The sequence below is a fragment of the Apis mellifera genome, linkage group LG11 (genome assembly GCF_003254395.2).
Source record: "Apis mellifera strain DH4 linkage group LG11, Amel_HAv3.1, whole genome shotgun sequence".
NCBI classification, from domain to species: Eukaryota; Metazoa; Arthropoda; class Insecta; order Hymenoptera; family Apidae; genus Apis; species Apis mellifera.
The window spans coordinates 14,497,908-14,509,628 of NC_037648.1; the positions used below are offsets into that span (position 1 = coordinate 14,497,908).

Sequence of the window (11,721 nt, forward strand, 5' to 3'; positions counted from 1 at the left end):
TTCTATACAATAAATAAAAAAAATTCATATTTTATTAATAATAATTTTCGAATAATTATTTTTTGTCACAATTCATTAATTCATTACCTATTAAAATATATATTTATATCCACTAGAAGTAGTTAATTTTTATAAAAATGCTTTAAAATAAATAATTTCAAACTAGATGTCATTTTTATTGCCAATTAAACAAATCTTGGCATTATGATTTTTTTTATCTTTAATCAAATAGCATGAGAAAACTATTTTTTCTTTTTTCTTGATTGCGTTGTGTACAAAATAATTAAAATATATGAAACAATAGAAGAAAACGATATAATTAACATTGGCCGCAAACAAAATTCTCATAATTTTCGTAAGAAAGAAAGAATAAAGGGTTCGATATTTTTGCAAAGTTTATAATTTTCGCGAAACTCGATTGACGAGTGAAGAATATAGAGAAAAAAAAAAAAGCAAGCAACAATCTTATCTTTAAACATGGACAGATACCACAGACGCTCACAATCAGTGAAATTTCATTTCGAATTATTTATATATATAGACTAGACTTTTCAAAATCTCTTAATCTTTTCAGTATTAAGGAACCAATCAATGAAAATTGATCAGCGTATTATGAAATATATGCAATAAACGCACATGGACATATGTACTGTATATTATGTAGGTGATACGTTACGTAAACGATAAATTGCAGCATCAGCGGAGTTAAATTAGAACTTAGAAAATATTTAAACGAGAAAAATAATTTTTTTTTTTTAGAAAAATTTTTTCTAGAAATATATGATCAAATAATATCGTATAATCTTTACTTTTAAACGATTTTTTTTTTCTTGTAAAAAAACAAGAAAATTAATTCAATAATTATTTTCAATTCTTATAAATTTTGAAAAAAATTTTTTTTTGTAATATATCTTTGATATCTTTTCTTTTATATTATGTTCAATAATATATATAAGCGAAACGAAAATGGACATTTATCTAAAAATTTCTTTCGAAAATGATGAAAGAAAATGAAAATCTAATCTTTTTATCGATTAAAATTTTGTCTATAATGAAAAGTATCGATATTTTATTTTTATCATATAATTTTCAATGTCAAATATTGAAAAAAATAAACATTTATTTACAAATCAAAAACAATATTAACATTAATACTTCAAAAATAACGAAACGCGTGAAAATATTCCGATAATGACAATACCAATAAAATATTAAATATTGATCGCGAAACCTGCGCAATCATATATTTTTTTTTTTTTTTTTTTTTTTTAGAAATCATTTCATTAGAATATATCAATAATTTTGCGCTGAATATACTGCAATAACGACTGCAATAAAGATTATCCGTTTCGGACAATGATCTTAAAAAAATAAGATTATATATATATATGTATATATACATTAATTATTATTTACTATATATCTTTTCTTTTTCTAACCTATCATAAATAAAAAATGTTTTATTTTTTTATACTATATTTTTTTTTTCCAAAGAACATTGCACAAAAAATAAGCATACCGTTAAAAATCAACCAGCAGAGATGATATGCAGAATAATTGAAAAATGACTTTGCACGTGCATACACCCATGTCGTGATTACTATTTTATGTAAACATATCATATATGTATATATATATGTGTGTGTGTACGTATATGTATACACGCGCGCACGCGGATATTTCTGTTTAATACATTTCTTGTGTATATGACATATATTTTTCTCTCATCCTAACGTAATAAGTACTATATGCGTAATAGCATAATATATCAGATATTACAAAACACCCACGCGTACAGCTCGATGTGGATGTTGTTCTGTATATGAATGTATATACATATAAAAAACAAGGAAAGAATGATGAAAAAGAGAAAAAGAAAGAAAGAAAAGAAAAGAAAAAAATTAAGAACGTATTTTTCACGATATTTCAATATTTCACTTTTGCCTTAACCTCTTCTGCGACTCCACCCCACCTGAGCTTATAAACGCGCGATCGCCACTGTATCAGAGGATCTAGAACTGCCTGAAGGAAAAGATAAGGCCTGGTGATTTCGCTCAGTAACCATCCGCATACAAATTCTAACTTATTGAACGGTAATGGGCCATTTTGCACGACGCTCAATAGCGTCCAATCGAACATGAACCACAAAAGTATGTGTACTAAATAGAAAACAAGGGAGTCCCACTCAAAAAGTACGCTGGCTGCCCAGGAAGCACAGGCACCTAATACTAAACACTCGCTAAGTGGCTCCAGAACAATCATGGTAGGCAACATAGCTACCCTGAGCTTTGCCCACCTTCGTAATCTCGCCTGAAATGAATGTAGCTCACAATGACCGCTATTCTGTAACGCTGGCTGCGATGACACTGTGATACGCCAACCACGATCGGTCAATGACTTTGCATAGAAAAAGTCCTCCGCTAAATACACACCGAACGTCTTTAATCCACCGACCTCGTCAATTGGCGCTTTCCTCAATAAAGCTGACATACCGGTATGACAGTTTATCCTAAGTAAATCGGCGGCAAGATACATACGCGATTGTACGGTACCAAAAAAGATTTTTTCGTATGCTGCGGCAAAACCTTCACGATCACAGGTAAACGGCATTTGATGTACCAATGCAACATTGTCAGTCATGTAATTAATCATATCCAAGAGCGTATCCTCTTTCATCTTGATACCACTGTCACTGATCAACACAAACTCATGTTTGGCCGCCTCGTATGCTGGTTGCATATTGTTGATCTTTGGATTTACACCTACGTTACAGCCACCGATAAAAAGTTTTGCGTCCACTTCTGGATACTTCTCGATCAATTTACGCACTAACATTAACACAGGATCCGAGTCATCTTCCACACAAAATAATAACTCGTAACGTGGGTATTGCATGGTGAAAAATGTCTCTAAATTACTGAATAGATTCGGATCAACGCCCATTAGTGGTTTTATGATTGATACACCGGGTAAGGGCGTTTCGTAGGTTGGTACTTGAGTGATTTTACGATGTAGTTTCCAGTGACCAGCGATCAGTGCCAGTACATGAACAATCCACATCACTGACCAGAATATCATGAAAAATATCGCAAACCCGTAGAGGGTATATATCATGGAGTTCATTTTCATGCAAAAATCCTAAACATTCGGAGGTCTAACCTCCAGGACTCCTAGCTCACCTCACCACTTCGATGTCTTCTTTCTCTCTCGTTTTATGATTATTCGATTCTTTCGTACCTATCAATTTGAATGATAATCTGAAAGCCCGCCATCCTTTTGGGACGAGTAAATGACATCCGCCGCATTCTTGACGACGTTTCCATCGTGCCGCGATCACGGATGCCGTTGAAAAATCGCGCGGGCCATCGATGATGTAGCGTTTTTGGCAATTTCCACAGTGTAACACCGTTTTCACGGCGATCACAACGGTGACGACGACGAGAAAGACGTGGCCACTGCTTCCAATACATTCACGCACTAACTAACCCCGCGCGGCTTATACGGTGGCTACGTAACCGCGTCCACGGTTACTAGCACTTGAAAACGCCGGCACGCTGTGCCGACGGATATATACCAGGCTTTATATACTTCTTTTTTTTTCTTTCTTGTTCACTTTTCACTGCGACAAGGATTGCCCTTCTATTCACAATTACTGATACCGAAGCACCCTCTTTGTCGTCACCAACAACGATCCTCCCCAATTTTCACCAATACATTCATGAATTTCACTTCTTTCACGCGGGTAGTTTTAACGAGACACGATAGATAGTATGTTCCTTGTATTTGATGCGTTTTTTCTTTAATAGTTCTTGAATAGTGCCAATCTTTTATTCCCTAAATATCTTGTATGAAATAGGATCCAGAATAAAAGCGTTTCCTTTTTGCCTCTTACCTCAAATGTACAACGCCTTTCGATAATTGACACTTCCTGTGTTTCATATGAACATTTAATAACCGAAGTTCACCAATCCTTCAGAGTGCAATGTATATAATGTCAAGATAGGACGTTCAGTTTGTATTCACGGACGACTGCTTCCTTTCATAACGATGCGCCTACGCGGCCTTGTCCTGTTCCATTCCAACCGCAACTACGGCACTGCCATCGCGTGCCGATGCATGTCATGTCGATAATCAGACTTCTGTTGGTCGATTCGAACCGATTATAATCAAAAAATCGAATAGTAAAAGCAAAAGGGAGACAAAATAGCGGTTTAAACAATCGAACGCGTCTTACACGCAACGACGCACCGCCAAGCGTCGACAGGATAACTGGCTGCATGTGACAGCCGGCAGCTCTAATACGCTACTAAGTTCAGACTGAACGCGTTGACGGCCGCTACAGTCAACTGGCATGTAGCGCCCGCGAGTCACCATTTTTATAAAAAAATTTAAGACTCGAACGTATTGTTATTATACGATATAGATTTTTTAATGAATTATTTGATAATAAAATAATAGATATTTGTTTTGTTAGATATATTATCATATATCAATTTTATATTTTATTTTTTGATAAATTTAAAACAGAATTAATTAATCTATTGAACATTTAAAAAGAAAATTAAATTAAATAACATATAAATAAAAAAATAAAATAACAAGATTAAAAACAATAATTTAAGTTTTTAATTATTTTCTTTATTATGTTCTAATAACTAATATTATTAATTAATAATATTTTAGTTATTAATATAATTGTATATATGAAATAAATTTAATATATGTTACATTATAATATATACATCAAATTTTATAATATAATTTATGTATATAAAATAAACATGAAAAATATATACATAAATTTATATTTTCGATTTATTTGAGTGAAATCGAGTAAATATAACGTTAAACATATATTACAGGTACTTTATGATTATCGCTCCAGACCAACAAATTTATCAGGAATATTTTTATCGCATTCTTTGTGTCAACTATCCATCGGATAATTTACATTGGCGTAAATTGTATTGCTAACACATAAATCGTGCAAACAGGCGTATTAGATATACAAAGAATAGAGACCTATGAACTATGTAACGAGCAAATTATTAATTCTTGCTTTTTAAAAAACATAATTAAAAAACAAAAACCAGAGCTCATATTTAAATTTAAATTTTTTTACACAGTAAAAAAATGATGTTTACTTTGAAGAAGATTTTTATACACATATAAATATTGAATTAATTAGTAAACAATGATAAATTTGAAATAATTTTATATATACATAATTAAAATTTACTATGCTCTAAATTTTTTAAATAATGGATGTTTATTTGCTGTAGATGAACTAGGAGCTTTTTTATATTCATAATAAACTGCATCATCTGCACCAGACATTGATGTCATGTTTCCAGCTTTACGTACAATCTGAAATAATAATAATTTAAATAAAATAGAATAATATATGAATAATAGATATTATGATTCGATTAACATATTTTTTAATGTCACAAAACTTACAGGTCTTGGACCTTCTCCTGGTATTCTTTCTTCGTCCGCATCCATATCACTGGCAGATAGGACTTGTTGTAACAAATGTCCTTGTTCTTCTCGAGATGTATACATCAAATCTGGTTCCTATTTTAATAATTAAATTAATAAAATTTGAAATAATTTTAGAATATTTTTATTTAATTATTATTAATTATAATAGTATTCGATTATTAGTTATAATAATTATTATAGAATTAAAATCAAAATATGTTATTTATTCTGAAGAAATAACTATTTTAAAAATTATTAAATGGAAAAAAATATTCATGTTTTATTTTAAAATGCATATCTTTATCAAATTTAAAAATAAATTTTAAAAGTATATCCATATCTGAAAAATTGGAATTTTAGTTTCAAAAATTAGTTAAAAAATAATTTTGTAATAATTAAATAGATAAAGTATTATTGTTAATGAAATATTACTTTAATATTTTATACTTTAATATGTACCTCTTCCATTCCTGCAAGTTTTGTAATGACTTTATAAGCATATCCTTGATTGACAAGGAAACGTTGGCGTTTTCGCGAATAATTCATTTCCATCGTATCTTGCGATACTAATGTATAAAAAAATGCATTATATTCTTCCGCAATGGCACCTATAAAAAAGCATAATAATATTTATAATTAATATGATTAATAGATTTTATGTAAAATGATTTAAAAAAAACTATAACTAAAACTACCTTTTTTAGCTCTTAAAATTCGTCCTAAACGTTGTGCTTCTTGACGCCGTGAACCACCATGTGAAGATATTTGAATCAATACATTAGCTTCTGGTAAATCAAAAGAAGTATCAGCCACTTTACTAACAAATATAGTATTCACTTTAGTATTGAATTTAAAATTTTGCAAAATTTGTATCCGTTCACTCTAAAATTAATTTTATCATTATATATCTAACAATTGTTGCAATTTTTTTTTTACGTTTATACTTACTTGACTAGTGGGCCCATAGATATACGGTTTATTCATTTTAATAGCATAATGCTTCAAAGCAAAAACGTTATCCGAGAAAACAATGGTTTTATCGCCACGCCTTTCATGATATCGTATCAAATATTGGCAACAACGAAATTTATTAGGATTCATTACATAAAGTAACTATAAATAGAATAATATTGAAAATTCAAAAATTTTATATCAAGTTAAATTAAATTAAAATAACCTACCAATTTTTTACTCATTTTACAACCAAGATATTCTCTATAAAATTCAGGTGTCATAGGACACCAAACTTCGGCACATTGTACCCTTGCAATAAAACCTCTTTTTTGTAATTCTAACCAGTTGGCCTCATACAGTTTAGGTCCAATAAGAAAATTGAGATCAGCAATTTTGTCATCTTCTCGAAGTAATGTCGCGGTCAATCCCAATTTACAATGAGATTGAACAATTGTTAAGACTCTTCTAAACATTTTTGCAGGAATTGTATGTACCTCTATAAATATAACAATATTAAATAATTTAATGAAAAAAATATAATTTTTCAATTAATTCAATCTATTAAAAAGATATATTACCATCTAAAACCATAATTCCCCATTCTTGTTCTTGAAGCCATCGCATAGTTTGTTCCGCTTCCCATGAACGTTTCTGAGTATGAGTAATCATAGAATATGTTGTAATTAAAATTCCACAACCCATAGGCTTATCTTTCGCTTCGCTCGTAAATCGACAAATCATTGAATCATCCGCAGTAGACCACATTTTAAATTGCTGCTTCCATTGTTCTACTGACACTCCAGAATTACATAATACTAATGCACGTTTTCGAACTGTACAACAAGCTGTTACTCCAACTAAACTTTTGCCGGCACCACAAGGTAAGACTATGACTCCCGACCTAGCTCGTCCATTTCCAAACATTTTTCTTAAACTTTTCTCCTGATAGGGTCTCAGTACAGCTGATGGTTTCAAGTCAATGCTAAAACATAATTTATTAATTTTTAAATATTTTTTATCATTTGTATTAAATATAAATCTATTATATGTGCTATTTTATTGTACTTTATATCTGGATTTATAGTATCATTACGGAAATCATATTCTGCTAATAAAGGATATTCCAATTCAATACATCTTTTTTGTATAACTTCAATTTTTTCCTGTAAAAAAACTTTTAATATAAATATTTATGAATTTTTTATATTTATAAATTTACTTCTTATAATCTCAAGTAAAAATTCAAAAATACCTGATTTACTTCAAAACTAACTGTTTTTAATTCATGCTCTTCTTCTTCATCTTCATCCTCTTTATCTATTTTATCATAAAAAGTAGTTATATCTTCAGGAACAGCAGCTGTTTCTGCTGGAACCTGATCATTAGTTGGTTCTGTTACTTTAGTAGTTCCAGTAGGAACATTAGTTATGGCTTTTGCTCCAAACTAAAAGGAATAGAAATTATTAATATTATATTTCATTAAAATAGTGATATAATTGATATACAATTACCTGTGGTGTTTTTGTTTTATTTTGAACATTTGTAATTATTTCATCTTTATCATCTTCTACATTTTTCTTTAATCTACATTCTTGAATTACAGGATCTTTCAATAATTTTTGTAATACTTCTGGATATGGAGATTCAACAAAATATTTATTGTGTTTTAATACTAATTTCACTTTACCATATGATAATGTACATAATTTAATAAATTCTATAATCCCATCAGGAATGCTAGTTTTACTAAGTCTTTTTAAATATTCTATTATATCATGTGTTTGAAGACCAACACTTACAGCGGCATATAAAGAATAAGCAGTTAATTTATACTGAAACATAAAATTTAAAATATTATAATTTTATAAATATTATATAAATGAATTTATAGTAGTATTTTTACTTCATGAATATGTTCTGGACGACACACAGGTTCTGAGATAGCAATTAAAAAATCATGAGCATGTTTATATACAGGTGAAAAAGATTCCAAAAAAATATGTCCATTTGGTGCCTAAAAATATTTACATAATAATAAAATAATTTTTATATTTAAAAAATTATAAAAAATAAATTAATTTTAATATCTTACCACCCAAAGTGGTCTTAAAGCACAATCAGGTTTTAATATCATTTGTGAACGATAATCTTTTGCACCAAATTCATCTTCCAATGCTGTATCATCTTGTTTTTCAACATCATTCTTGGCTGCATCAGGTATACCTTCAGTTTCATTATCATCTAAAGTATCATCTTCATTGTATTCTTCTGGATCTTCCTTACGTTTTTTCCATTTACCTCTGTCTATAAAAATAAATGATAGTTTTTATTGCAATATCAAAAAATTTTGTTTTCTTTATAAATATATAGTATAATTTGACATTTTAATTTATAGAAAATGTTGTAAAAATAAAATTAATTAAAAATTATAAAATTTTTTTAAATTTAATTTTAAAATAGAAAATAAATAAAATTATACCATTGTCTTTTTTGAAACGTTTTGGAGGACCCATTATTAAATTTAATCGTCAAATTATAAGTAATCTTTTTTATTATATTTATACTTAAAAAAATTAAAAAAATTAATAATTTTCACAATGTAACAAACATACGTAAGATAAACTAAATGCTTTAAAGATAGAATGCGAAAAACTTAGAGTGTATACATGATGGAAAAATGGTTAGTCATAGAAAAAATATAATATAGATATAAACTCAATAAGATAATTTAATATACATATATATTTTTCAATTTATAAAGCTAATATGAATATAATTATATTTTGAAATAAAATAAAATAAAATAAAATAAAAAATTTTTGTTTACATTTATTTACACCATTGTATTTTTTGTCTTTTAAATAACAAAAATATTAATTTATATCATAGTTATTTTTAAATAACTAAATAATTCTTAAATAAACACTAATGGTTATTTTTTAAAAATTTTAAAAAGATATTTCATTACATTTATATATGAAGAATACTGAAACGAATGTTCTAATAATAATTTAATTATTGTAATATATCTTAAGTATTTCAAAATATTAATTATCAATTATATGTATATATATTATATATAATATATATATTATACATGTTATATTATAATGTTGTTAGGTTCTTAGAAATAAAATAAATTTTAAACTTATATATATCTGAAAAATGTTTTTTATTGATAATAAATCAGATAAAAAAATACAAGATTAAATTTTATAAGATAATATAAGATATTTTCATAATATAAGAATATTTATTTAGTACTCTCAATTATTCTTATACTTTATTTATATACTGTCAAGAAGGAACATTACTGTTTGTATCAAAAGTTTTTTCACTGATTAAGCCTAAAGAAAAAAGACAAACTAAAGCAGCACCTTGTTCTGCCCATTTTTTATTTTTTTCCCTTAAAATAATTTAAAAGATATTTTAACAATTTAGCTTTAATAAAATAAAAATATATGCTATAATATACATATATTTTTTTATTACCAGAAAGATGATCCATATTTCCGTCCATCAACAGTAACAATAGAACGAAATAATTTTCCTTTTTGTTGTGTATTATAGTTTGGCATTTTTTTTCTTTGAGTTTGTGTCCACTTGTGTAATACAGTTTTTGGTAGTTCAAGATCTGTTATATAATTATTTCTTAAAAACGCACAATGCATTAAAATTACATCTTCCTCCTCTAAAATCTTTCTTTTATTACATAATTGAGTTTGTTTTTCATCTTCTTTCATAGGTGAAACTTGAGATCTTCCTAATAAACCTTTTTCTTCAAATTCCTTTTTTTTCAAATAAAAATAATCACTTAAATCCCATAAATTGCTAAAGCAAGATATTTATAAATGATATTATGTTATCAATTTATAAATAATTATATAATATAATTCATATTTTAATAATATAATTCATACCATATTTGTTCTAAAGTTTGAGAACTAAGAAACTTTTTGCCTAGTGTTGATTCTTGTTGTTCTCTAAGTATATTTTGTATACAATACTTAGTATTGGAAGGTGAATTATCACAATCCACAGCATATTTTAAATATGATTTTATCACATCTTCCATAGGAAGTAAACCTTTTTCACTAAATATTGAACAATTCCATTCAGCTGCACGTGCAAGCATTACACTACTGCATCCTGTTATTTCCTTAAATCTATAAATTATTATAGTTATTTTTAAACTATACAATAATATAATAAAAATAAAATTTAAATGAAGTATTACTTGAAAATATCAGAATATTTCTGTATTTCTTTTGATCCTCCATTTGCTATAACTGGTATAGAAAGTCTATTGGAAATTTTTTTTAGAACTTCATTGCGATTCATATGTTGTGGTCTTTCATGAACAGTACGACCATGAACAGCAATTGCTGCTATACCAGTTGATTGTAAAAGTTCACAAAGTTCTATAGTCTTATCTATATCTGGCAATACACGAATTTTACAAGTTACTGGGATATTTAAATTATCTACTAAAGTTTTCAAAATATTTGTAGCTGTTTCTGGTTCTTTCAAAAGAGCTGCTCCCATTTTTCCTATTAAGGAAAACAGTTTGGGACAGCCCATATTTAAATCAATTCCAGCAACATCTTGTTCTACCATTTTAGCTACTTTTAATGCTCTTGCTGCATCACAAGTACCGATTTGTAAAACTACTTTATCTTTCTCTTTGGGACAAGTTCGAAAAGTCACTGTACCATCCGTTTTGTCTATATAATCAATTGTTCCCAAAACATCTAAAAAAATGTATTTTAAAGTAATTAATATATTGTATTGTAATTTTTCTCATTTTCTTTAAATTAAATTATTTTTTAATCATAATGTTAATATTTTCTTACTAACATTTTCTTACCATTTTCACGACGAAATGAACGTAACAATTTCCAGTCTATTAATTCTTCCGTATATACTACATCAGCACCGTAATCAAGTGCAAGAAGACGCATAGGAAGAGTACCTATTCGTACCATTGGTGCTAGTATGAGTTTATTCTCATAATTTAATCTTTTTCTTTCCATTTTTATCATTTTATTAATTGCATTAATTGTATTGTCAATATGTTGCTATTCCTTTCATGGTTTTGAAATATAAATGTTTCTAATTTATTTTCTTATTGTTGTTTATTATTCATCATTATTATTCAATAATATAAGTTATTAAGATATAAGTTTTTCTTTTGAGCATTTCAGTAAATTATAGTAAATTAATAACTCTAAATTTTTCATAGCATTATCACACATCAAAATTTTTTTATAATACCATGAACAT

At 27.7% G+C, this 11,721-nt stretch overlaps 3 protein-coding genes across 4 annotated transcripts; all 3 read right to left on the bottom strand.

The window, feature by feature from the left end:
* Positions 1 to 1,246: 1,246 nt before the first annotated feature.
* LOC411552 (ceramide glucosyltransferase) lies at positions 1,247 to 4,348 on the bottom strand. Its single transcript, XM_395023.7, has one exon. It carries the CDS (start codon positions 3,127 to 3,129, stop codon positions 1,927 to 1,929), a length of 1,203 nt encoding a protein of 400 aa, XP_395023.4. The 5' UTR covers positions 3,130 to 4,348; the 3' UTR covers positions 1,247 to 1,926.
* Positions 4,349 to 4,797: 449 nt separating this feature from the next.
* LOC551734 (general transcription and DNA repair factor IIH helicase subunit XPB) lies at positions 4,798 to 9,124 on the bottom strand. The gene is made up of 13 exons (XM_624122.6): positions 8,918 to 9,124; positions 8,531 to 8,742; positions 8,342 to 8,452; positions 7,950 to 8,270; positions 7,691 to 7,882; positions 7,504 to 7,601; positions 7,017 to 7,420; positions 6,666 to 6,934; positions 6,433 to 6,597; positions 6,180 to 6,366; positions 5,944 to 6,092; positions 5,461 to 5,577; positions 4,798 to 5,367 (listed from the first exon to the last, which is right to left on the bottom strand). Exons 1-13 carry the CDS (start codon positions 8,949 to 8,951, stop codon positions 5,239 to 5,241), a joined length of 2,388 nt encoding a protein of 795 aa, XP_624125.1. The 5' UTR covers positions 8,952 to 9,124; the 3' UTR covers positions 4,798 to 5,238.
* A 467-nt stretch (positions 9,125 to 9,591) lies between these two features.
* Positions 9,592 to 11,718, bottom strand: LOC410264 (tRNA-dihydrouridine(20) synthase [NAD(P)+]-like). 2 transcript variants are annotated; one of them, XM_016914989.2, is made up of 5 exons: positions 11,306 to 11,718; positions 10,676 to 11,189; positions 10,359 to 10,604; positions 9,931 to 10,269; positions 9,592 to 9,844 (listed from the first exon to the last, which is right to left on the bottom strand). In XM_016914989.2, exons 1-5 carry the CDS (start codon positions 11,478 to 11,480, stop codon positions 9,736 to 9,738), a joined length of 1,383 nt encoding a protein of 460 aa, XP_016770478.1. In that variant the 5' UTR covers positions 11,481 to 11,718; the 3' UTR covers positions 9,592 to 9,735. The 2 variants fall into 2 exon arrangements, with proteins under 2 accessions (XP_016770478.1, XP_016770480.1); XM_016914991.2 differs by having other exon boundaries at positions 11,296 to 11,632.
* Positions 11,719 to 11,721: the final 3 nt, after the last annotated feature.

What these genes read in the sequence shown, in the direction of transcription:
- LOC411552 (XM_395023.7), bottom strand. Translation starts at nt 3,129, where the DNA reads ATGAAAATGAACTCCATGATATATACCCTCTACGGGTTTGCGATATTT.
- LOC551734 (XM_624122.6), bottom strand. Translation starts at nt 8,951, where the DNA reads ATGGGTCCTCCAAAACGTTTCAAAAAAGACAATG. An exon ending in ATAAAACAAAAACACCACAG is followed by an intron (nt 7,883 to 7,949) that starts GTAATTGTATAT and finishes TATTCCTTTTAG; the next exon opens with TTTGGAGCAAAAGCCATAAC. An exon ending in ACTATAAATCCAGATATAAA is followed by an intron (nt 7,421 to 7,503) that starts GTACAATAAAAT and finishes ATTATGTTTTAG; the next exon opens with CATTGACTTGAAACCATCAG.
- LOC410264 (XM_016914989.2), bottom strand. Translation starts at nt 11,480, where the DNA reads ATGATAAAAATGGAAAGAAAAAGATTAAATTATGAGAATAAACTCATA. An exon ending in TTCATTTCGTCGTGAAAATG is followed by an intron (nt 11,190 to 11,305) that starts GTAAGAAAATGT and finishes ACATTTTTTTAG; the next exon opens with ATGTTTTGGGAACAATTGAT. An exon ending in CAAACTTTAGAACAAATATG is followed by an intron (nt 10,270 to 10,358) that starts GTATGAATTATA and finishes ATCTTGCTTTAG; the next exon opens with CAATTTATGGGATTTAAGTG.